The sequence below is a fragment of the Electrophorus electricus genome, chromosome 4 (assembly GCF_041902795.1).
Source record: "Electrophorus electricus isolate QZ-2024a chromosome 4, ASM4190279v1, whole genome shotgun sequence".
NCBI lineage: Eukaryota > Metazoa > Chordata > Actinopteri > Gymnotiformes > Gymnotidae > Electrophorus > Electrophorus electricus.
Genome location: NC_137500.1, coordinates 27,906,514 through 27,933,144, shown reverse-complemented (window position 1 = coordinate 27,933,144; position 26,631 = coordinate 27,906,514). Strand labels below are relative to the sequence as shown.

Here is a 26,631-nt window from a genome sequence, read left to right as displayed (position 1 = left end):
TGGTTCATGGGTGTGAGTGTTTATGTGTGGGGGTCATGGGTTCATGGGTGTGAGTGTTTATGTGTAGGGGTCGTGGGTTCATGGGTGTGAGTGTTTATGTGTGAGGGGTCATGGGATCATGGGTGTGAGTTTTTATGTGTGAGGGGTCGTGGGATCATGGGTGTGAGTGTTTATGTGTGAGGGGTCATGGGATCATGGGTGTGAGTGTTTATGTGTGAGGGGTCGTGGGATCATGGGTGTGAGTTTTTATGTGTGAGGGGTCGTGGGATCATGGGTGTGAGTGTTTATGTGTGAGGGGTCATGGGTTCATGGGGGTTTGTCTGGGTGTTTATTTGTAAGGGGTCGTGGGTTCATGGGTGTGAGTGTTTATGTGCGAGGGGTCATGGGTTCATGGGTGTGAGTGTTTATGTGTAGGGGCCGTGGGTTCATGGGTGTGAGTGTTTATGTGTGAAGGGTCATGGGTTCATGGGTGTGAGTGTTTATGTGTGGGGGTCATGGGTTCATGGGTGTGAGTCTTTATATGTGAGGGGTCATGGGTTCATGGGTGTGAGTGTTTATATGTGGGGGTCGTGGGATCATGGGTGTGAGTGTTTATGTGTGAGGGGTCATGGGTTCATGGGGGTTTGTCTGGGTGTTTATTTGTAAGGGGTCGTGGGTTCATGGGTGTGAGTGTTTATGTGCGAGGGGTCATGGGTTCATGGGTGTGAGTGTTTATGTGTAGGGGCCGTGGGTTCATGGGTGTGAGTGTTTATGTGTGAAGGGTCATGGGTTCATGGGTGTGAGTGTTTATGTGTGGGGGTCATGGGTTCATGGGTGTGAGTCTTTATATGTGAGGGGTCATGGGTTCATGGGTGTGAGTGTTTATATGTGGGGGTCGTGGGTTCATGGGTGTGAGTGTTTATGTGTGAGGGGTCGTGGGTTCATGGGTGTGAGTGTTTATGTGTGAGGGGTCGTGGGATCATGGGTGTGAGTGTTTATGTGTGAGGGGTCGTGGGATCATGGCTGTGAGTGTTTATGTGTGGGGGTCATGGGTTCATGGGTGTGAGTGTTTATGTGTGAGGGGTCGTGGGTTCATGGGTGTGAGTGTTTATGTGTGAGGGGTCATGGGTTCATGGGTGTGAGTGTTTATGTGCGAGGGGTCGTGGGTTCATGGGTGTAAGTGTTTATGTGCGAGGGGTCGTGGGTTCATGGGTGTGAGTGTTTATGTGTGAGGGGTCGTTGGTTCATGGGTGTGAGTGTTTATGTGTGGGGGTCATGGGTTCATGGGTGTGAGTGTTTATGTGTAGGGGTCGTGGGTTCATGGGTGTGAGTGTTTATGTGTGAGGGGTCATGGGTTCATGGGTGTGAGTGTTTATGTTTGAGGGGTCATGGGTTCATGGGTGTGAGTGTTTATGTGTAGGGGTCGTGGGTTCATGGGTGTGAGTGTTTATGTGTGAGGGGTCGTGGGATCATGGGTGTGAGTGTTTATGTGTGAGGGGTCGTGGGATCATGGGTGTGAGTTTTTATGTGTGAGGGGTCGTGTGATCATGGGTGTGAGTGTTTATGTGTGAGGGGTCATGGGTTCATGGGGGTTTGTCTGGGTGTTTATTTGTAAGGGGTCGTGGGTTCATGGGTGTGAGTGTTTATGTGCGAGGGGTCATGGGTTCATGGGTGTGAGTGTTTATGTGTAGGGGCCGTGGGTTCATGGGTGTGAGTGTTTATGTGTGAAGGGTCATGGGTTCATGGGTGTGAGTGTTTATGTGTGAGGGGTCGTGGGTTCATGGGTGTGAGTGTTTATGTGCGAGGGGTCGTGGGTTCATAGGTGTGACTGTTTATGTGTGAGAGGTCGTGGGATCATGGGTGTGAGTGTGGATGTTTATGTGTGAGGGGTCGTGGGATTATGGGTGTGAGTATTTATGTGTGAGGGGTCGTGGGTTCATGGGTGTGAGTGTTTATGTGTCAGGGGTGGGATCATGGGTGTGAGTGTTTATGTGTGAGGGGTCATGGGTTCATGGGTGTGTGTGTGGGTGTTTATGGGTGAGGGGTCGTGGGATTATGGGTGTGAGTGTTTATGTGTGGCGGTCATGGGTTCATGGGTGTGAGTGTTTATGTGTGAGGGGTCATGGGTTCATGGGTGTGTGTGGGTGTTTATGGGTGAGGGGTCGTGGGATCATGGTGTGAGTGTTTATGTGTGAGGGGTCATGGGTTCATGGGTGTGTGTGTGGGTGTTTATGGGTGAGCGGTCGTGGGATCATGGGTGTGAGTGTTTATGTGTGGGGGTCGTGGGTTCATGGGTGTGAGTGTTTATGTGTGGGGGTCGTGGGTTCGTGGGTGTGAGTGTTTATGTGTGAGGGGTCGTGGGATCATGGGAGTGAGTGTGGATGTTTATGGGTGAGGGGTCGTGGGTTCATGGGTGTGTGTGTTTATGTGTGAGGGGTCATGGGTTCATGGGTGTGTGTGGGTGTTTATGGGTGAGGAGCTGTGGGTTTATGGGTGTCTGTGTTCTATTTATTGAAATAGAATTTCTGCACCTGTGGTGTTTGTTTTCAGAGGTTAAATTGCCATGACCTGAGCTGGTGTTGTCTATAGTCACATTCTTCCTGTTCTTCCTAACAAAGCCCTTTCATGGCCAAAAGAACAGATGTAAATCCATGTCAACACTCGGGTTTGGGCAAGTGTAATAGTCTATTCACCTGTTCATTTGCTATCCTGCCTTCCTTTCTTCTTTTTTTCACAGATCAGCACAGTTTACTTTGATAAAACCTTTCTGTGTATTTCTGACATCAGTAAATATTTCCAATATCACACACAGGTATTTTGCACATCAGAAGACAAATTTGAATTGTTTGATTTTTTATTAAAATAATATTTTGCCTGACAGATTAAAGTATGAAAACATTTCCTTTTGGTTATCAAGCTTAATATTAGGTTTATGTCCAGGTTTGGGTGTGTGTATGTGTGTTTGTGTGTGTGTGTGTTTGGTACTGTAGTAAATATTCATCCCAGCCCATTTCTGTGTCAGTCTGTGTGTGGTGTGTGATTCCAGGTCAGCTGTGTTAACTCCGTTACAGCGTTACTGTAATGAGGTCCCTGGAGACTCTCGGTGCCTCTAAAGTGCTGCTGCATATTCTAGGATGTTCTGCAGAGATTTGGCCCTCAGCTTTTAACAGGATAAAAACCTTCACTTTGTTTAACAAGCCTGGCCATTCTTCACACCGCATCAACCTCCCACTCTCAGAACAGAAAAATATTTCTGAAATAGAGCTTTTAGTGAATTTGAAGGAATTCCCTACATGCAGAACTCCAGTCTGACTTTTCCGTGACGTGATGCATCGTTGACAGTGAGAGCAGGCATGCACAAAATGTCACATCATGCCGGAGTTGCATAGTTCTGAGTGTAATTAGTGGCTCCTCCCCTTTGCGGTGACTCCTCCCCACTGCGGTGGCTCCTCCCCTATGCTGTGTCACACCCTTCCTGGTATCACTAGTCATACAAGACCAGCATATCTGTCATTCAGAGGAAGGCACATGACCCAAGCACTGGTCTATGCGGCTCAGAACGGGTCTATTCCAGCGGAGTGGGAAGGCAGCATTCCTGCTGTGAGAGCAGGTTGGGCTGCATACTCCAGGATCTCCCCCCCTCCCTCACTAACTACCCCACCCTACTCCACTCCACCACCACAGACACCTCTTCTTGTGCAACCTACGACACATTCTTTTGCACAACTTGTGCCATGACTGTGTAAGAAATCTGGACTGGCTGGGCTGGTCTATGGTCCTTTAGTAAAAAGGTGATGGTTCTGATCTGGGCCTGGTCCATGCCACAGCAGCAGGTGTGTGTGTGTGTGTGTGTGTGTGCGTGTGTGTGCATGTGTGTGTGTGTGCATGTGTGCTCCTTTGCTTGGAGCTCTTCTGAGTTTGCAAGCTCTGGTATTCACTCTCCCACCTGCGTGTTTGTCTCCTGAGTGCGCGCTAGGCAGTCAGGGGAGTTTGACAGGTGTGCTCAAAGAGGCTCTCTTTCTTCCTCTCTCTCTCTTCCTTGCTCTGTCTGTCTGTCACTATCGTTTTTCCCTTGGTTGGTGTGCAGGTGGAGGGGTGGAGATTGTTGGTGCAGGTGAAATAAAGCCCTGAGTTCCAGGGCCGGCGTCAGATGTACACTGGTCATGACGGCGTGGCAGACGCACACAGGTACGCACGGATCCTTCTGAAACGTCATGTCCTGGATCACCCCCATCCCCACCGCCCGTTGCCATGGCGCTGATGAACCCACGAGGACAGTGGTGTCCAACCTGCCCTACGAGGACCAGAGGCCCAGAAACCAGCCCAACCGCCGCTACGCAGGGAACGCTGTCAAGACCAACAAGTACACCCTGTGGTCTTTCCTTCCCATAAACCTTTGCGAACAGTTCCGCCGTCTGGCCAACATCTACTTTGTGGGCATAGCCGCCCTCAACTTCATCCCGGAGGTGAACGCCTTCCAGCCTCAAGTAGCTCTGATTCCCATTTGCGTCATCCTGACCCTCACCGCCATCAAGGATGCCTGGGAAGATTTCAGACGCTACCAGAGTGACCGGGAGCTCAACGGCACGCCCTGCCTGGTCTACAGCAGGTAAGCAGCACTGCCCCCTGCAGGCCAGCACGGCTGGTTGTGACCACTGGTGGTTTTCATCTCCGTCTGCAGCGATGTTGGTTTACTGTAGGAGAGGTTCCGAGGTGCACGGCACACTCTCTGTTTGCTTTCCGAGGGCAATTTGAATCAGTGGGTCTTCACTGCAAGGGGCACTTCGTTGCCAAATTTACACAGGCTATTAATAACCTGTATGTGTAGTGGTTCTTGAAACCACTTAATATATCTTAATGCCTCTCTGTCTCTCATTCTCCTCCCCTACATTCACCCTGTGTGGGTACGTGTGTGTGTGTGCGTGCGTGTGTGTGTGTGTGTGTGTGTGTGTGTGTGTATGTGTGTGTGTGTTTGTGTGCGTGTGTGTGTGTGAGTGTGTGTGTGCATGTGTGTGTCAGTCACTTTGTGTGTTTCAAAACCCCATGGGAATTTTTGACCTAGAAATCAAATTTGTGTGGGAGATTTGTCCTCTTTTGAAGAGCTGCACAACAACGTCTTGCAGCTGCTGTGAGCATTTTGGTAAAACCCTGATCAGAGGCTAAGCAGAGAGAACCGCGCTTAGATCTATTTTAGAACGACTGAATAGATGCTGAAAAAATGAACAATTCAACACAGAATAAATAGAGAGAGAGAGAGAAAAGTTTGTCAGGTATATCCTGTGATGTTTTTACTTTGAAATATCCTGGCTGCCTGGCATCCATGTCATGTATCTGGAGTGTGAGTGCGGGGACACCAGCTGGGACACAGGACAGAGCCAGACACTGCTGTCCTGGTCTGACATGATGCCCAGGGAGGACTTTAAAAACGTTCACACATTTGTCAAGAGAAATGTTTATTTATTACCACTCAGTTATACAGATCAATAAATGAACCCCCAGTGATGAGAGAGAAACAAGGCTTGACTGGATTTGAACTGATGGCCTCTATTGGAACATAGAGACTCACGCCATGTTTGAGACTTTAGTACAGGTACAATACACGTACAAATACTTTAGTACAGGTACAATATATGTACAAATAATTTTGTACATGTACAATATACAAATATTATTATTATTATTATTATTAGTTGCATTTATATAGCACCTCTCTCAAACTCAAGGACGCTTTACAAATATCACTTTTCTTTTCTTTTTTTTTGTGATCCCAAATTGTTTCAGGTTCAGTGCAGTTTTCATTTTTGCAAACTAACACCAAACAGGTTTATGAGGACTTTTAAAAAAGTTCACACATTTGTAGAAGAAATGGTTGTTGTTGTTGTTGTTGTTGTTGTTGTTGTTGTTGTTGTTGTTTTGAAGATCACATATGCATGCGCTTCTCCTCTCTGACCGTGGGCCCTGTAACAGCTGCAGTGGCCACTGCATTCATTTCACAGCCATCCGACGAGTTTTCTAGAAAACATTATCAATAATACTTTTTTACTAATTTGATATTGAAGCCAAATGTTTATTTCTGTTTAATGCATCTGTCTCCATAATTCAGTACACTGTTCACGCATTGAATCAGAGGTGAAAGCAAAACAAGCCTCTGCTCTGGCAGCTAAGCTGGATATGTTTCACAAGACACATGGCTCATTACACGCCAGCATCATGCCGCAGGAGATGGAGCCTCGTCCACACACCACTCCAAACACACTCCACACACACTCCACACACACTCCACACACCACTCCCCGCCCCTTCTGCTCACTACAGTTCAGCACTGATATCGAACCATACACATTTCACCATGTCCTACTTCCAGCTGAGAGACTCCCACTGCCAGCCTCGGCCTCCTCCCCTCCACTCCCCTCCACTCTCCTCTCCTCACTTCACCCCATCTCACCTCACCTCTCCTCCCCTCTCCTCTCCTCACCTCTCCTCTCCATTCTGTGCTGTAGGTTCGTCCTGCTATTAGTGTGCCTATTTTGGCTCATGTTACAACAAGCAAAATCCAGAATTAGAGTGCACAGGGTCCCTGGTCCTGGATGCCTCTGAGAGACACAGGGTCCCTGGTCCTGGATGTCTCTGAGAGACACAGGGTCCCTGGTCCTGGATGTCTCTGAGAGACACAGGGTCCCTGGTCCTGGATGCCTCTGAGAGACACAGGGTCCCTGGTCCTGGATGCCTCTGAGAGACACAGGGTCCCTGGTCCTGGATGCCTCTGAGAGACACAGGGTCCCTGGTCCTGGATGCCTCTGAGAGACACAGGGTCCCTGGTCCTGGATGTCTCTGAGAGACACAGGGTCCCTGGTCCTGGATGCCTCTGAGAGACACAGGGTCCCTGGTCCTGGATGCCTCTGAGAGACACAGGGTCCCTGGTCCTGGATGTCTCTGAGAAACACAGGGTCCCCAGGTCTGGCCCTGTGATAGAATACATGACAGCAAGCTTTCTTGTGGTCGCACCATATTACATCACGGATATTACACACTGTAATTATATAGATTGAAATTTAGTCACACTATCTTCCAGCTTCCTTTCCCTGGCAGTCTCCCTCCCTTCTTCCTCGATGTCCTCCACAGTAGGCTCTCGCAAAGATCAGTGTGATGATGATGATGATGATGATGATGATGATGAAGGCTGAGCATTGTGCGCTTGTCACTCTGGCTGCAGCTCCACCCTGTTCTTTTGTTAATAATATATATTTCACTCAAATATTCAGCATAGCTGTTATCTGTTAACCCTGCTGGAATGCAGTGACACACGGCAGGAGCCATGCTCTGTGCATGTGTGCTACGTTACACGACAGGCAGACGTGTGAATTCTCAGTGAATTCTGACACCCTTGATTATGCTGTGCTACACTAGTCTACATTTCAATGCAGTTCAGATAGTTTAACATAATCTAACAGGATTATAACAGGATAGAATTACATATTTTTTTATTCCATTTGCACAAGCAAAAAACTTAATCAGGTCACTGGCTAAGTTTAGTTAAGTGGTGTGTGTGTGCTCACATACACAACCACAACTGCAGTAAGAATTCCTTCTAAAATTAGATGAGTGTTTGCACTTTGTGATAAGCTAGTCGTGTATTTCTGGCAGTTGTCTATCTGAGTTTGTGCCTAAGTGTGGCCCGTGAGTCCCTGATCCTGGATGTCTCTAAGAGACACAGGGTCCCTGATCCTGGATGTCTCTAAGAGACACAGGGTCCCTGGTCCTGGATGTCTCTAAGAGACACAGGGTCCCTGGTCCTGGCTCAGTGGTGAGGAGGCGAGAGAGATTTGCGTAGATGTGGAGTGCACAAACGACCAGACATGGACACTGTGTCTCTCATCCAGGACCAGGGACACTGTGTCTCTCAGAGACATCCAGGATCAGGGACTCAGGGGCCACACTTAGGCACAAACTCAGATAGGTGACTGCCAGAAATACATGACTAGCTTATCACAAAGTGCAAACACTCATCTGATTTTGGAAGGAACTATTATCACAGGTGTGGTTGTGTAGCCACACACACACACAGTTAGAACACTGATACTAAAATATAGACTGTCAATTCTTTCCAACAGTTGACTGCTATCTGTGTGCTGAACTGAGGTGTGTAGGCTCTGATAGTGGCACAACATCGTGGTGTTATTAATGCGCGGTGCCAGTGTGGTCCAGGCAGGGGTTGCTTTGTGGTCAGCAGTCATTTTTAATTATTGTTATCGTTATGTTTACTTTTCCACCAACACCAGGCTAAGTGACATTTAATTGAACTAATTAAATTTGGTTAAGGGACCCATGCAAATAAATAACCTTAAGGAAATTAATTATTATGGTAATTAAATTCAACATTTCTCCTAATAGTTGACTTTGATTTTTTTATTGGATGCAGTACACCTGCCACTTTTCCTCTCTTACATGGGGAATGTCCGTGCAGGTTTTAGGAGCCACATTCAAGTGTTCATCACTTCTGATGGCCTGATAGATGATTGAAACCAAAACACATCCAGGTGTTCATTCATGTCAACTCTGAAAATACCACAAATACTGGCTCCGAAAACCAGTCGCTGCTGGTTCTGTCACAAAAGCCTTCAAATCCTGTTAAGAAACACGAAAAAAAACAAAAAAACTACAGATGAACTGTAATGTCAGCGCTCCCAAAACACACCCAGCAGTTCAGTAGGGTCTGGGGTCACAGTGGCCAGCCTTGTCAAATACAGATGTTTTTTTCTAAAAAAAAGCAACTCGGTCTGAAATTCACACAAATCAGCTCATTTGAAAATGAGTATTTTAGTCATTTGTGTTTTGCCAGCCATTTCATCACCTGACATAAACTGTCTAAACTGTCTATTCAAAAATTGAAATAGCTGAAAACAGAGAACTGCATGTGCTATGGTTTGAGTGACCAATCAAAAAAATGTCAATCTTTCATACTACAAGACATGATTCTGTTTAGATCTGGCTAAGCTTAAGTAGACTGGAGTAACCTAAAAACAAATTCCTACCATGACGGTAATTGTCCAGTTAAGTTCATGAGTCAGGTTGTGTCGAGAACTGGTCTGTGTTTTTAAATAGTTCCTCTAATAGGTCAGCATGGAGACTTTTTTTTACATAGCCTGCGGGTTGGCTTGTGAGAGGAGTCATAATGTACACTGACAGGTCTGCTAAGTATAACACAGCCATTTTCCTAGCAGGTCTTTGTCTTATAGGAGTGGCTTGCATGATGAGGCACAGCGGTGTCAAGCAGAAGAATGTTCCCCGTCCCGTCCTGCATGTTGGGCCACGTGACCGATGCTTTCCCCGTTTCTCCTCAGCCTCTGCCTGCCACTCACCGTGCGTGGTCCTTGTAGTTGAAGGTCAACTCTCCTGGGCTCTGCGCTCATGTCCTGGCATGTAGCAGCTCAGATCTGGATCACTAATTGTGCTGAGTTTGACACCAGAAAACAGCAGTCCTTTTATACTAGGAGTTCCACGATTGGCTCCAAATGTGTTATGCAATAAAGATTCATCAGCATAAACTGCACGTGTAAACAACTCAAGATAATTAAGTAAATCAAAGATTTTTCTTCTCATTAGTGCAGAAAGCAGAATGAAATCACACAGTATTAGACCAAAGGCGAAATGTGGTTCAGTCAAAGGCTCCTAATGATCATTTGTCCTACGCAGACTTTCCGAGTGCTTCCAAACGGCAGAGCTCCAGGACGCGCCAGGCCAGGTTGGTGCAGTGCGGGACTCCAGTTGGCTCGCTGAGTGCCTGTCTGTCTCACCCCAGGAGCCAGCATGGATTTGTGGAGCGGAGATGGAAGGATATCCAGGTGGGGGATTTTGTGCAAGTGCTGGCCAATGACATCATCCCTGCCGACATCCTGCTCCTGCACGCGTCCGACCCTAACGGAGTGTGCCACATGGAGACAGCCAATCTGGACGGCGAGACCAACCTCAAGCAGAGGAGGGTTGTGTCCAGCTTCTGTGCCGTGGTGAGTGTTAGACCCCCACAGGGACGCCAGCTCCTTTTAGTCTTTTCAGCAGAGGAGGTCCATAGAAGGATTTGGTCAAAACCAGTCACATAGTTAATTTTACTCTAATGTACTTTTATTTCTATAGCTAATGCTGAGTTCACATTTTAGGCTGAAATGGCTTAATGAAATGGAACATGACATATTTCCAACAGAATAGATTTGTAAAATATCTGGTTTAATTACTTTAAAGTAATTGTGTTTTTAATCTTCGGTATTCATACGTATGTTTAGCCTAATTGTAGCATTGAAGTAGGATTAACATTAAAACATGACTCATGTCAGATATTGAGATTTATAACATTGTGCAATGTTTTACTACTGTTAGTGTAACCAGTGGTTGGCATTGCTCACTAAAACAACTTAGAACATTTGGACTATATATTTTTACTTTGGATGTTTAATGTTTGCTTATATCCTGGTTATGTCCCAGTGTCTAGCCGTTAGCAATGAGAATGCCATGTTTATAGGATTCAGGACAGTTTCTTGTCCATGGCATGAGAAGGCAGAGTTGCTCTGTGAGATGCTGGCATATCGCTGCCTGTTAATGCCAACACACACATGGCCCCTGGACAGACCAGGACCTGAGGAGCAGCGTAACTGTGACACACTGCTGCTGGTTTACATACCATGCATACAGCCCATATCAATAACACACCAAACACTGCCTGTGAAGTTACTGGCCTTTGAACATACAAGTGTTACTGGTTAGGTGACATGGCTTTGAGAGAAATCGGTACCGTCATGCTCTCTCTCTCTCTCTCTCTCTCTCTCTCTCTCTCTCTCTCTCTCTCTCTCTCTCTCTCTTTCTCTCTCTCTCTCTGCTTGAATCTCTTTCTCTCTCTCTCTCTCTTTCTCTCTCTCTCTCTGCTTGAATCTCTTTCTCTCTCTCTCTCTCTCTCTGCTTGAATCTCTTTCTCTCGTATTGTTTTATGCTGCAAGATATTACAGAGTGATCTGAAAGTCTCCTGGTCTGTAGTCAAATATCTGAATCTTAATATAAAACTATGTATGTGAAACCAAATGTGATGATTGTGTTTTCCAGAAATCTCCATTTGATCCTCTGAGCTTCAATGCCACTGTCATTTGTGAGAAGCCCAACAACAACCTCAACCATTTTAAAGGATTTTTGTGAGTATCCCAGAACCCTCTCTGCTCAATTTCACGCATGATCAACTACATTGACCTTCTACTTCCTCTCTCAATTTGCCTGATCCATACCAATGAACGAGAAATGACCAGTCTGTGTTTTCCCAACTACACCTCTCTGTTCCCTGACAAAGGAACATGTTACCAGTGCTTAAAATCCTGGTGCACAAGCCACTAGAACACGTCCAGGGAGGTTCAGAGATGTCCAGGAACTCCAGGGTGTGAAAGAGGCTAGGACAAAAGATTTAGCTCCACTGTGTGTGAACTATCTGAGATACACTCTGACTCTGAGATACCAGCTGACTCTGACTCTGAGATACCCCCTGACTCTGACTCTGAGATACACCCTCACTCTGACTCTGAGATACACCCTCACTCTGATTCTGAGATACACCCTGACTCTGAGATACACTCTGACTCTGACCTTTGTGCTTTCTTTATGCTGGAGGTGAATAACTGACAATAACAATAACCATGAGGACCAGCACAAAAGGAACCGACAAGAAATTTGATCAATTTAAATCAAAATAAAATAATCACAAAATAATCAACTAACAACTTACATATTTATCACTATGACAGTTTATGTGTTCTCTTGGGAATCCTACCCAAAGTTTTGGTGACACTAACACTATCCTTGCTGTACCAGGTGAGCTTACAAGAGCTCAGAACAGAACAAACCTAACACAAATAACACTGAGACATGTTCAACTGCAAATACTGAACACAATGCTGAGACCTTCAATGACCTTAAAGGATCCATGATGAACAGTGTAAATGGCATGTTAAAATGCAAAATATGAAAATGAATAAAGAGAGAAATCCAGTATTGGGAATGTGAAGGTAGTGAGAGTTACAGTGCAGCGGCTGGGGGACGGATGTCTGTGAGGGAGGTGGGATGAGAAACGTTTCCTTTAGGCAGCTGGTACTGGACCGCACGCTGGTACTGGACCACATGCTCCTGTACTGGACCGCACGCTCCTGTACTGGACTGCACACTGGTACTGGACCACATGCTCCTGTACTGGACTGCATGCTGGTACTGGACCACATGCTCCTGTACTGGACCGCATGCTCCTGTACTGGACCGCACCCTGGTATTGGACCGCACGTTCCTGCACTGGACCGCACGCTCCTGTATTGGACCGCACGCTCCTGTATTGGACCGCACGCTAGTACTGGACCGCACGCTCCTGTACTAGACCGCACACTGGTACTGGACCGCACGCTCCTGTACTGGACTGCACGCTCTGGTTCCGTTTGCCAGATGGCAGCATAGTGAAGAGGGCTTGGCTGGGGTGTGTTGCTTCCATGATGATACCGGGTGCCTTCCTCTCACAGTGCTTCTTACGGATGTCAGAAGTGAAACTGTGACCCGGTGATGCACTAGACCTGTTTCATCACACTCTGGGATCCGAGTCCCTGCAGGGGTGTTCGGTCTCCAAGGAATGCATGGTAGTGGTCTGCCAGGCACCTGGAGTTTTAGCTCTGGTGGCGTTTGTGGTGCTGTCACCTTTCTTAGAGATATTCTGGTCTGCTCGTGGCTTAAATGTTTCTAACTTTAGCTGTTGCTAAGAAGTGGGTTGTGAGCACATATTGGACCCCATCACAGTGTACACAGCAGGACTTCCACAGGTCTGCTCGGTAAAAGGGTCAGCGCTTTAACACGGCATGCCCCAGTCAGCTGCAACACCGGGGTCTATTTATAGGAGTGTACACACCCCCCCCCCCTCCCCTCCCTCCTGAAACACAAAGAATCCTCCTGGTGCTACAATGGTGTCAGGATGTGAAGTTTATGTTTCCTAAAAAAATGATAGAAGCTGAGTGAAAGAAACCATAAAGAAAGTGCATACAGAGTGAGAGAGACCTGCAAACCTAAGTGCACTGGCATGGTACCAGAAGTGCTCTGATACTGAGCTGTGTGTGTGTGTGTGTGCGTGTCTGTGTGTGTGTGCTATTATAACAGGGAGAAAGACCAAATAAAGATTGGTTTTGGCATTGAGAGCCTGCTGTTGCGTGGCTGCACTGTCAGGAACACGGCGGCGGCCTCAGGAATAGTCGTGTATGCAGGTACGGCTATTTCAGTGCACGGAGCGCCTCACTACCTCACTTCCTCCTCTGCTTCCTGGATACTTTCACTGGTATTAGAAATAGGGAAGGACAGGATATATACTTAGAATAACTACACACACTCCCTTAAGAAGGAAACAGATCACTCACTCTCTCAGTGACAATGCAAAAAGCTTGTCATACTCAACCAATGAAAATCAACTTCTTTATTAAAGTATTGCACATGTATTCATGTATTTTATATACACATGTACACTACTGCAACTAAAAATTATTTCTAATAAGATTTCAGCAACTGTCCCATTATATAACAAACTGTAAGATTAGGTGCATTATAGTGTGTTGTGTGTGTGTGTGTGTGTGTGTGTGTGTGTGTGTGTGTGTGGTCTTTGCCAGTTTTCTATTTTTTCTTTCTTTTCAATGACAACTTTTTGATTGCAGGTCATGATACAAAGTCCATGCTGAACAACAACAGGCCGCGATACAAACGCAGCAGAGTGGAGAGCAAGATGAACAAGGAAGTGTTGTGCTGTGTGTTTCTTCTCTTCTGCATGTGCCTCATCGGAGCCGTGGGTGAGTGAGGGGGGGGGGGTGTCCTGCTGACACACACGCAGAGGGTGTGGCTGACCTTTATATAAAGAAACATGGGATCAAGATGCCAGTGAATGTATTACTGCATGAAAAATGGTCCCACGGCTGAGGAAGTGTTTTTATGACCTTGCAGAAAAGGTTATTAAGTCTTGTACTGTAAGGTCTGACTCAGAGAAGACAAGATATATACTTAGAATAACTACACACACTCCCTTAAGAAGGAAACAGATCACTCACTCACTCACTCTCATTCTCTCTCTCTCTCTCTCTCTCTCTCTCTCTCTCTCTCTCTCTCTCTCTCTCTCTTTTTTCAGGTCATGTTATTTGGTTGAAGACTTTCTCCAGTGTCCCAATCTACTTTATCCCAGACAGTGATGGGAATGAAACTCCTTCCGTGGTGGCAGGAGTCTACAGGTTCCTGACCATGATAATACTACTGCAGGTACAGGTCATGTTAGGTGTACCTGTAACACAGCGCTGTCAGTTCAGGTGTTGAGCCTCACTCAGGATCTGTAGGGGTAATTTGACCCACATAACATAAATCACAAAAAAGTCCTTTTTGAAGAGGTCGGTCTTCAGGTTACTTTTGCGGACAGTGAGGAGCTTCACTGTAAAGACCAGCAGTGCAGTTCCATTCCAGCACCTGGGAGCTGGTGCAGAAAGGCGTTCTGAGGCATGAAGGGTAGAAGGGAGTGGCCAAATGGTACTTAAAGCATGAAGGCAGAGACACTGCAGTGTGAAACCAGTGTTTTCAGGCAGGACAGGGGTCGTCCATTTTGGGGTTTTAAATCTGATGCAGGCAACTACAGGAGTGCAGACGTGGAATGATGTGTGAGAACGTGTGGACTGAATGCAAGTTGTGCTAATGCATCATGGGGCCTAGTGACATGTACAAGGAGACCTGCCAAGAATGAGTTGCAGTGGTCCAGTCATGATATGACAAGGGACCGGACAAGCAATTGCGCGTCCTCACCCAGGTTCTGTGTATTCTCGGATGGCAAGATCAGGAAATTCTTAAAAGAGATTACTAGCTCATGGTGTGGGCAGGCACACCCGTAAAAAGAACAGCTCAGTCTTTCCAGGTTCAGCGTTGACGGACTGCCATCTATGACGAGATGTCATCCAGGCATGCTGAGATCCCGCTCCAGATCCCGCTCGAGACGTTAGTATCTGAGGGAGGGAAGGAGAGGACGAGTTGAGTGTCATCAGTGTGCCAGTGGCAGAAGATGCCATGTGAGGATATTACCTCTCTTAGACAGTGGGCAAGAAAATGGACAGAAAAAAGAAAAAATGGAGAAAGAAGCAGAGCCAAGCAGTAAGCCTTGTGGGACACCTGTAAAGAATCTGCCAGGGAAAAATGTGGATCCTGATATGAATACCCCTCTAGGTACGATGCCGACAGTGACAAGACTAGTGAGCATGGACAAAAGAACTGCAGACATGTCCTCATGTTTAAGGCGATCAGCTGTCAGGACTGCGTTTCCGCATTCTCACATGTCCCCTGCATCCTGTCCAGGTGATTATCCCCATTTCGCTCTACTTGTCCATCGAGCTGGTGAAGATGGGCCAGGTGTTTTTCATCACCCAGGACATAGACCTGTACGACAAGGAGAAGGACATGCGCATGCAGTGTCGTGCCCTCAACATCACCGAGGACCTGGGCCAGATCCAGTACGTCTTCTCGGACAAGACAGGAACATTGACCGAGAACAAGATGGTGTTTCGCCGCTGCACGATAATGGGCACGGAGTACCCGCACACGGAGAATGGTGAGTCCGGGAAGTGGGTCGGACAGCTCTGGTCCCATCAGGACACCACAGTGGGGAGAGATAATATTCTCCCGTGCCTCCCACTTCGGTGTGGCATGCATATCACTGTGTACCATGCTCGCTGGCTCCAATAACAGCACTCTCCCCCGGGCTTCACAGCTGTGCGGCTGGCCATCCTAGCTGGAGACGCAGACGTGGAGGAGCATGTACTTTACCAGCAGAACACACGGCCACCACTGTTCTCTCTGGAGGAGGCCCACGACCTGGAAGTGGGGGGCCATGTGCGCTCCAGCGCCCTGCCCATGGACAGACACCGCCACAGGGACTCCACAGCAGGAATCCCCAGTCTCGCCTTCAGCAGCCCCCTGGTGAGATGCTATAGCCCTTGTGCTGGGGTTGCATCACAGCACTGATCTGGCAACAGTCTGTTTCCTTGCTTATCCAATTTATGGCTGCATGAGATGGGCAAGATTGCATATTGCAATTATTTATATATTGTATGCACCATATGGACCAAATGCACTCTATGCACCATATGTACTATATGCACTAAATGCACCATATGCACCACATGCACCATACGTACCGTATGCACCATAAGCACCATATGCACCATATGCACCGTATGCACCATATTAATGTATGCAGCAAATGCACCATATGCACCATAAGTACCGTATGCACCATATGCACTGTATACACCATATGCAACGTATGCACCATATGCACCGTTACACCATATGCACCATATGCACAGTATGCACCATATGTACTGTATGCAGCAAATGCCCCGTATGCACCATATGCACCAAATGTACCATATGCACCATATGTACTGCATGCACTGTATGCACCATATACACTGTGTGCACTGTATGCACTGTATGCACTATATTCATATGGTGTAGATATCCTGGCAAATGCCCAGAGGAGAGAGGGGCACTGTCATCCATACATCAAGCATGATGAGAGATGGGGTAGTTGTAAAGGGAGCAAGACTGTCCTGACGTAAATTACTTCAACACTTCAACATTCACTAAAAGATTATTTCCGCTGTGTTGTCACTCTTATTGCCTAGGATGATATAGCATGCTCTGTCTAATACTTGCATGCTTATTTCAATACTTCCGGTTTAGCTTTTCTGTTTCTTTTTTGTAAATATTCTTATTTATTTATTTGTTTGTTTGTTAAACATGTCTAGTAGCATTAACAGCTAATCTCTATCATCGTATCGTATTGTATCGTATCTCAAAATGTATCCAGATCACAAGATTAATGCATGTTTGGTATTTTATTTATTGATAAAAAAGTACGTTGTGTTTGTTTTCATTTCAAACAAACACAAAATGTCTCCATGCCCCACTAAATATTTTTAGAATGATGAGTAAAAACAGTAACACTTTGGTGTCTATTTGGTGGTCATATCCTTCCCCAGTGACTCATTTCTGGCTACTAAATCGATAAAGCAATCTTTCTTTCCCCAGATTTAGTGACAGGCCCCAGTAGTGAGGATTTGTAGTAAGTGGCGGTGTTTCCGGACCTCATTGGAAGGTGTGCTGAGATGGGGATTGCGTGGGCTAAGGTAGCATGATGGAGCCTTTTCCCTGCGAGTGCACGGAGGAGACGTGAGCTGGGCCAGAGCACGCTCTCTGGCAGCCGGGCCTGCAGATGGCCAGCCAGCTTGCTGTGAGTGCAGAACGGCGTGGAGCTGGCGTGGAAACCCTCCGTGTCTGCTCGCCGACATACGGGCATGCTGTGGTGCATTAAACATGGCCTACTGCTATCTCACAGCCTGTTTCGCTCCCACAGCTTACCCCATCCCGTCCCTCTGCAACTCTCTGTGTCTCTGTCGTGCAATACCTTCACCCCGGGGGGAGAGAATGACATGGTGTTATCGCGTTTTGGCCATGACTGAACGCCATGACTGAATGCCATGTCTGACCGTTGGCTGTTGTTTGCATGAACAGGAAAGGGAGGTCATCCCAGACCAGAACCTGCTCTGGTCGGTCAAGGAAGTGGAGCGGAGGGGGGTGGCTGGCCACTGGGGTCTCCAGGGTGCCACCCACCTGGAGTTCTTCCTGGCCTTGGCCATCTGCAACACGGTGGTGGTTTCAACGGAAACAGCCCAGAGACAGAGGGTAAGAGCATGAAGTCAAGCTGACCTCACTTCTACAGTGATGGGTGGAGTTATGCTGCCACTCCGAGGGGGCGGGGCTATGTCCTGGCAAGCTGAGTCATGGTGCAAAAAAACCCAAAACAGCACATTATGCCAAAAATAATAACACAAACAGCAGAAGATGCCAGTGGCCCCTCCCGCACATGAGGCACTTGGGTCTAAATCCCAGACGCTCCATGGCATTCTTAATGTTACTGCTGTGTGTTTAATGAACACCTCAGTAGCACAGGCAATCATCAGGTTATTTAACATTAGTGCAAGAGCTCCGGGAGACCACTGGCTCTACAAAATGAGAACTGTCTCTTCTTAACCCAGTAGCCTCGCCTACATCACCTCCTCGCTGACTCTTAAATGGTACATCCCTAAAAGGAGGTCCATATGAAGTTGAGTTGCTCTCGTAGCTGGTCAAAGCTAATTTCCTAAATTGCTCCTGGGGCCCTGAACCAAAGCACTTTGTGCAGACTGCAAATTCCTTTTGGCCTCAGACCTGTAATGTGAGCCATTCCAAGCGTAATTTGGGCCTCCCCTAATGAATTAAATTAGCAGCAGGGCATGACTGCGTAATCCAGGGTCCATCAGAACTGGAGAGTTACTGTGTCTCACTGTGGGGTGGGAAGAGAACAGATTACCACTGTACACACCCTCATATTTCAGCAACACTAACTTAAACATTTAATAGGTTTTAAAAAAAGGTTTTCAGGTAATTATTAATGGATTCTCATCTTAAATGCACTATGAAAATAAAATATGTTACTTTAAGCAATATCAGTGAAGCCAGACTTAAGAATCATCCCATTCTCTATCAATGTCATTATCTAAATGTGACTTTAACGTTTAGGTCAGAGGACCTCATAACTCCTCGCGCTCCAGGGGTCTGCTCCCGGAGTGTATGGAGGGCCTTTTTGCTCAGTTCCCTTGTCTACGGCAACTCAGTTCCTGCTTAAAGAGTGTCAGCTGCAGGAGGCACTCCCTCTCCGAGGATCCAGTCCAGAGCACCCTCTATGACATTCCCACGTCCTCCAGCTCTGTGGTCAGCGAAGATGAGGTCCAGGGTACTCCCTGCAAGGGCCACACTAGAAGGAGGCAGACATGGACAGCAAGTAGTTTGGCAGGGCCGAAGGAAGTGCACTACGAGGCCCAGAGCCCAGACGAGGCGGCTCTGGTGCATGCAGCCAAAGCTTACGGCTTCACCCTGCTGGAACGCACCCCCTCCCACGTGAGTGTCCGCCTGCCCAGCGGCACCACGCTGACCTACGAGGTGCTGGATGTCTTGACCTTTGACTCGGTGCGCAGCAGGATGTCCATAATTGTGCGTCATCCTCACACCAAAGAGATTATCCTGTACACCAAGGGCGCTGACTCAGGCATCATGGAGAGACTGCAGAACTCCTTTGAAGGTAGAAACTGATTCTCGCAGCTGTCTGATACGGCGAGGGCACAAGGAAGCCACACACAAGCACGTTTTTCACAGCTGACTTGTTTTCATTTACCCAGACAGATCACAGATGAAGAGTGAGAGCAGAGTGATTGCTAATAAGACCCAGAAGCACCTCGACATGTACGCTAACGATGGCTTACGGACCTTGTGTTTTACTAGAAAGGTACAGGAGTTCGTTGTCTCCGTTTTTATTCATGTTATGCTGAGACTTTCAGGATGTTTGAGTGAGACGTTCTTTCTCTCTACCTTTGTTTTTTGTGGCTCATTCTTTCTTCCACCCTCTCTCACCCATTTCTCTCTCTCTCTTTCTCCACCTCTGTCACTCTCTCCTTTATTCTTTAAGGTTGTGAGTGAGAAGAACTATTACGACTGGTTAGTGTTGAGACAGGGAGCCATGGCAGCAATAGACAGGAAGGACGAGCTGGTGAGGAAGACGGCAGCAGACATGGAGACTAACCTAACGTTGCTCGGTAAACCAACCAAAACGCCTAACACCTCGTAAAGTATGAAGTTAGACATGACTGTTTCTGAATGATAGACATGTGAAATACATGTACCTATAGGGGCCACTGGTATAGAGGACCGCCTTCAAGAGAATGTTCCAGAAACTATCCAGGCCCTGAGGGAAGCAGGCATCCAAGTGTGTGTGCTGACCGGAGACAAACTAGAGACAGCTGTCAACATTGCCTACTCCTGCAAACTTCTGGACCAGCAAGACCTGGTGTTTACCTTCAACACGGAAAACACGGTGCAAATCCAACTCTCCTTCCCACAACTCCTCCATGCCTTTGACTGACCCTAGGCTCAGGGTCAGGCCGCTCAAAAATAACGCGTTAGTCAGATAGTGAAATCGCGTTAGGCACGTGCTGCCGGTCGGGGTCCGCAGCTCCAGCGGAGAGTCCTTGGCTGAAGTCGCGAGCGCAGAGCAGGGTCATCTTTAGCTGAAACGGAGCAGGCGCATGTCAGCACTGATCATCGGCGTGTGCTCACTCCCTCCCCTTTGCTAGTCCGACACAGAGATTTGACACACGTGCTGCTTCTCTGTCACGTGAGCCTCTGTCTCCAGGCCTGGCAGTGCCGGGCGTGAGTCTGTTCACGGATGTCGGGGAATTCACTGTAATCCAGTTTTCTCCAGCGCTAAGGAGGGCAGGAGGCAGCGGGCAGTTTAGACATGCCCCGCGACCGCCCAGGCCCTGCCTAGACGACTCCTCTGGCCTCGGGTAGCGAGATGCCACCTTTAGAACCAAAAGACAAACGATGGTTGATTAGTGGCCAATAACTATAAACACACAAAAGATTTTAAAAATATTACCTGAGGTTTCTCAAGAATCCTATTCACATATATTTAAATATATACATTATCATAAAATGTTTAATATTTTATCCAAAATATATTAAATACTATGCCTAATACATGCATTGTAAATTATTTAAAATATGTATTATATAGTAATAAAGTATATTATAGCATTTATTATCTGCATTCTTATCATACTAGAGGTTACAGACGACCATTTTTAATACAGATATGATTCCAAACACTTTTCCAAACTAAGTGTCCTGCTGTCATTATGAGACAACAGCTGTAACGTAAACCTGTCAGTAAACTTGTCGGTAAACCTGTCTGTAAACCTGTCTGTGTCTCTCAGGAGGTTTGCAAGAACATGCTGAGTGGAACCCTGGCACAGCTGCCGCTGTATGATACCCAGGAGGCCAAGGTCAGCGTGGGGCTGGTGATTGACGGACGCACCCTGGGCCTGCTCCTGGACAGTGACCTCCAGGAGGGGTTTGTGCAGCTGTGCACGCACTGCAGAGCCATTCTGTGCTGCAGAACAACACCCCTGCAGAAGAGCAGGGTCGTCACACTCCTACGCAGCAAGCTGGGGGTCATGACCCTTGCCATAGGTAACGCACAAGGGGCATCTGACATTCATCCCCTTTTAGGGTCACAGTGAACCGAGTCGTGTGTGCTCACATACTGACAGTTCTGTGTCGGCATGTGTAGGTGTGGGGGTGTGGAACTGTTAACTTCAGTCTAAATACTGAGAGCGCCTATGTTCTCCATGTCCAGGTGACGGTGCCAATGATGTGAACATGATCCAAGCAGCAGATGTCGGAGTGGGCATTTCTGGGCAGGAAGGGATGCAGGTGTGTGTGTGTATGTGTGTGTGTGTGTGTGTGTGTGTGTTTACAACTTTTCGCTGTATGGGATTTCTAATGATGCATTAACCAGATCAAATGACTCACAATGTATAGAACAATTCATTCATCCATTGTGGAATGATATGAAATAATATTGCTGTGTGTGTGTGTGTGTGTGTGTGTGTGTGTGTGTGTGTGTGTGTGTGTGTGTGTGTGTGTGTGTGACATAAGGCCGTTATGGCCAGCGACTTTGCAATATCTCGATTCAAACACCTAAAGAAGCTCCTCCTGGTTCATGGTCACTGGTGTTACAATCGACTGGCAAACATGATCATCTATTTCTTCTACAAGAATGTGGTAACTATCTCAGTAACAGCAATGTGCTTGCAGGACACTATTCATAGTCCATCATTCATATAATATTCACTATTTATGTTATTTGTTATTTATTCAATTTGAATGGTTGCTGCGTTAATGATATGATAGCGATATTGTCAGAACTTGCAGTATGTCCGTGATGGTCACAGTCAGAGTTGCGTAAGCCTCACCTGGTACCCATTCCACCAGTCTGACTCGTTCTTCTCCCACCAGGCCTATGTCAACCTCCTGTTCTGGTACCAGTTCTTCTGTGGTTTCTCCGGCACGGCCATGATCGACTACTGGTTCATGATCTTCTTCAACCTATTTTTCACCTCCGCACCACCCATAATGTTTGGTATTATGGACCGGGAGGTGTCTGCAGCTGTGCTCCTTCAGCTCCCCGAGCTCTACAGGAGGGGTCAGCATGAAGGGGTGAGTGTCTGCGCGGTCATGCCTCCATTACCGCCCCACTCTGGGCTCTGAGCTGCAGGACGTGGATGAAACCTTCCTGTTACCTTAACATGTAGCTAAGTGTAGTTTCCCTGTTGGAACTTTCCAATGGGACTGCACTACGCTGAATAATGTACGCTGGTGCCATTGTTGTCTGCCAAGTATATGATTTGTGGCATGACTTGTTGAGATTGTGTTAACAGAATAATGACGGTGACGGTTTCTGAGGTGTTTGTGCTATGTGACCATTCCTGAGCTGTTTGTTTTGTTTTCAGGGGTACCGACGTTCAACGTTTTGGATTGCGATTGCAGATGCATTTTATCAGAGTCTGGTTTGCTTCTTTGTCCCTTACTGGGTAAGAACATTAAATAAATTCTTTCCCATTCTTCATATTTACATTCTTGCTTTCCCTGATAGTTTGTTCCCTGGTTCTCTCTTGTACGTTTTCCAGACATACAAAGGTTCTGACATTGACATCTTCACTTTGGGAACTCCCATGAACACAGCATCTCTGTTCACCATAATCTTTCATCTGGCTATCGAGATCAAGAGCTGGGTGAGTAGTTCTTGTTTGAAGAAAGATCGACTTTAGTTATAGTAAGTGTGGAATGAAGACACAAATAAGTCCCTTTTTCCTTCACTGAACCTGCCATATTGATTAAGCTGTGCTTCTCAAACTTTTCAGGCTGCCACTGTTTTGAACTTTCACAACTCTCTGGCTCACTTACATCTAATTCTAGGGTGTGAATCTCTGGTCCTGAAGGCCTGGAGTCCTACACAGTGTGGTGATTTTCTCTACTTAAGAACACCTGCGTCAACCCATCAGCTCACTGCCAGGTTTAGCAGGTGTGATGAGTAGGGAAACCACCAAACTGTGCTAGAGTCGGGACAGGAGAGGCAGACCCTTGATCTAATCTGGCTGATGGGTTTAATTAAATGTGATGGAACAGAGATAGTACTGCAACAGGGGCAGTGGAATAGCCTTAACTGAAATGGCATTGTAGCAGAAGAGGAATGTGACTTGGAACCACCAGTAGGGGGTGCTGACTTGGGCTCAAAGCCACTGCTTTACTAGTATTGTCAGCCATGCCAGACATTTCCTATCTGCTGATTTTTGGTAATGAGGCACCAGTGGTCTTGACGATTTCATGTTTGTTTTTGGCTGGTATCAGACGGTGGTACACTGGGTGATTATGGTGGGCAGTGTTGTAGTTTACTTCGTCGTCACGCTGGCGTTCTGTGCCATGTGCGTCAGCTGCAACCCCCCCTCTGACCCCTACTGGACCATGCAGGAGCAAATGTCAGACCCCATGTTCTACCTTGTCTGTATTTTGACCACTGTTGTGGCCCTATTGCCAAGGTAATTTCATACATTATGTTCACTATATTTACTGTGACAGCTGAATCATACGATAATCATGATGATATAAATTTTATATATATATAAACTGAATTCATCTGGATGTTTGTGAACTGGTTTCCTGGTGAAACTGCTTTCCAGCATGTGCATTCCCTGTTTTTCATGGGATCTCTTTTCTTCTTCCAGGTACACACTTCATGCCCTCAGAGGAACACTCGTCCCTTCTGATCACCTCCGGGCAAGGCAGATAGACAACATGCCCCCCCACCACCGGGACCTGTGGCTGCAAGAATGGAAGAAACTCAAGGACTTGTGTGCCTCCTACCCCAGCCTGTCCTCTTCTACTGCCCAACGCTACAGCACAGCCCAGAGCCCCAGCTTGACCCTAGTACAGGACCCCAGTCCCGCACTGGCCCAGAGCCCCAGCCTGACCCCAGTACAGGACCCCAGTCCCTCACTGGTCCAGAGCCTCAACCCCAAACTGGCCCCAAATCAGGGCCTCAACAGTGCTGCTCTGTAGATGTGTGCCAGTGATGGGGGGGTGGGGGGGGGGGTGGCTTTCTCTGAATTCCGGCTTGAAGTCTCGAGAGACTGAATGTTTAAAAGAACATTGTTGTGCATTAGTGTCAAACAGACACCAAACTGATTCGTATGTTTCCATGCTAACGGGACACCATGTATGGGAGAAGCTGGAAAGGTGCTTGTGGGCAACATTTAAGCAAAGAACCCTTACTGGTGTGTTGATGGTGCCTACTGCTTCTTGTCCAGGCAGATGGGAAATCCGAGGGGAGTCAAAGCACAATGTTTCCCTCTCCTGAACATGCTTCCCCCCATCTCCTCGGTAACGAGCCTCCCAGAACGTAGAAGGCTGACCCAGGGGTGGAGGTTCACTGAGGATTCAGGCTGCGGTTCCCACTGGCTGATCGATACATCTCCCAGTTTCTTAGCAAACCCTCAGAAATGAGCTGCCTCCCCAGGCTGGGAGAGCTGGTGGCACTGGTGTCTCTGGGAGAAACCTACTTCCAGAACACATTTGTATTCAGACGCTTCAAGCTGCTCACAAAATAATTGAGGTTTGCAGACATTACATAATATCCCGATATTTTCAGTTCATGTATCCATGTTTAGAGCACGTTGGGCTTGATGCTGAGAGACAGAAACACGCGCATTGCAGGAAGACTGGAGGACATGTCTGGCTTTGTTATTATGTTTAATAGGCTGTGTGTGTGTGTGTGTGTGTGTGTGTGTGTGTGTGTGTGTGTGTGTGTGTGTGTGTGTGTGTGTATGTGTGCACTTGAATAACCAGATGATGTAAAATCAGGACACACACACAAACATATACATACACATCTGACTACTTAATTGTATCTCTGATGTCTCTCTGGCGTTTCACTCTGGAAGCAGTCAGCAGTGATACTGTTTTCATAGCCAGACCAAAGGAACATCTCACTCTTCCCTCAGACTCTCACGTAAATGTCCACAGAATCTGAAGCTAGCAGTAAAATGGCTCTAGTGCTGATGTGGTTCTGTGAGATTGTAGCATTTTTATGTAATGATGTCAGTCATTTTTCATGGGCCACTTCTGCCATCTTGTGTTGAATTCTTGAATTGCAAACACATAGACGTAAGGTGGAATTTGAAGAACAAAATGGTTGATGATTTTAATTTCAGAAGTACAGTATGCATTTTTATGTTTTAGTGTTTTATGTTATTTGGGAGTTAACATTAACATTAATTAAATGATTGTTCTCAAAGTTTTTAGATATTTTATTACTAATACATTCCACATAAAGTGTAAATAACCACGCAGCATGTTGTGTAAATATGGTGTCACATATTAGTATAACTATTAAATATAGAATTATTAATTTTCAATTTATATCCATAAAAGACCTTTATTTATCTTAACCAGAGGTGGACATTCCAGGTTCAGAAGGAAAAACTCCCCAGCAGGATTTTGCTCGAGTTTCCTGGATTGTGTTGATTCCCCTAATTCTACCTGCAGGATTGTGCTAATTACAAAATCCAGGAGTCTTGAGTAAAATCCTGGTGAGATGTTTTTTCCTTCTGAACCTGGAATGTCCACCTCTGTTCTTAACTCTGCTCAGTGGAAATTAGTGTGTGCTGGCTGTCTGGATCAGTAGTCTAGTCTAGTCTAGTCTAGGTTCAGCGTTTGAACAGAAATCAGTGAATGAATGTAGCCTTCTGAAACATCTGACAGTCTCCTAAGATTAATGAAGAGACTCTTCAACCAAGGGACCTTATGAAGGAACCACACAAAACAGCTTTGCCACCATTGGGTTAATATTACAGAGATGATAATATTCTCAGGACTTCTGCTATTACTGTTGATACTGCATACAGCACCTCAGTGACATGACTGAGAACTATCCATAAAAATACTTCAAACATAATACTTCAGCTCTGTCTTTACATTAAAAAAAATCACAGTGAAAACATTTAACAATTAGCCCAACACTGAAGTGGGTATGAAAAGTACAAAACCCAAAGCGCAGCTGTTCACCGAGCAGAAGGTAAGAGGGTTCTTATGCCCTCCCACTCCAGAGGAGGCTGACCCATCAGGGTTGTGTAAGCAGCGCAGGACAAACAGCAAACTAGAGATTTTAGATCCTCAGTACGTATCCAGCCGTACAGAGAACCGACGCTCCCAGTGAGGGGATTTGGAGGATCACCCACACATGACTCAACAAAGACTCACCCAAACACAGCAGGCTTCCTCTCCACCCACTGGACAGCTGTAGCTTTAGTAATTGTGTTTCTCTGAAACTGAGTTTCATGAAAAAATAAATAATATTTCTCCCTTATGTTATTCTGTAAGAAACATCTCGTGGATGTACTCGGACACATCATCAGTGATGTAACCTGGAGTCATCGGATGTTTCAGGTCTCTCAACATCAGACACCCTCACCCAGGGGACCCAGCTTGGGTTGATCAAGCCCCAACTTGCATCCCAGCAGCTACCCATGGATAAGCCTTTTTGAGCCAAAGCCATCTTGTGGCTTTCTCTGCGGCTTCAGTTGCAGATTGTACGGCCCTCTTCTTAGCCATTCCTGAGATGCCCAGTCAACTAAGAGCTCTGCA

At 46.7% G+C, this 26,631-nt stretch overlaps 1 protein-coding gene across 1 annotated transcript; it reads left to right on the top strand.

Annotated features, from left to right (window-relative positions):
• The first annotated feature begins 4,112 nt into the window (after positions 1 to 4,112).
• Positions 4,113 to 25,267, top strand: atp10b (ATPase phospholipid transporting 10B). The gene is made up of 21 exons (XM_027027841.3): positions 4,113 to 4,588; positions 9,779 to 9,983; positions 11,068 to 11,153; positions 13,138 to 13,241; positions 13,683 to 13,814; positions 14,147 to 14,274; positions 15,349 to 15,601; positions 15,761 to 15,969; positions 17,569 to 17,739; positions 18,616 to 19,174; positions 19,272 to 19,378; positions 19,559 to 19,685; positions 19,779 to 19,963; positions 20,865 to 21,120; positions 21,287 to 21,363; positions 21,589 to 21,714; positions 21,949 to 22,149; positions 22,443 to 22,523; positions 22,620 to 22,724; positions 23,341 to 23,528; positions 23,715 to 25,267. The coding sequence occupies exons 1-21, from the start codon at positions 4,194 to 4,196 to the stop codon at positions 24,046 to 24,048; spliced, it is 4,029 nt and encodes a 1,342-aa protein (XP_026883642.2). The 5' UTR covers positions 4,113 to 4,193; the 3' UTR covers positions 24,049 to 25,267.
• Positions 25,268 to 26,631: the final 1,364 nt, after the last annotated feature.

Excerpts from the sequence above, each read along its gene's own strand:
- atp10b (XM_027027841.3), top strand. The coding sequence starts at position 4,194 with ATGTCCTGGATCACCCCCATCCCCACCGCCCGTTGCCATGGCGCTGAT. Across the intron at positions 13,242-13,682 it reads AGGAATAGTCGTGTATGCAG|GTCATGATACAAAGTCCATG; the intron begins GTACGGCTATTT and ends TTTTGATTGCAG. Across the intron at positions 21,121-21,286 it reads GGTCATGACCCTTGCCATAG|GTGACGGTGCCAATGATGTG; the intron begins GTAACGCACAAG and ends CTCCATGTCCAG.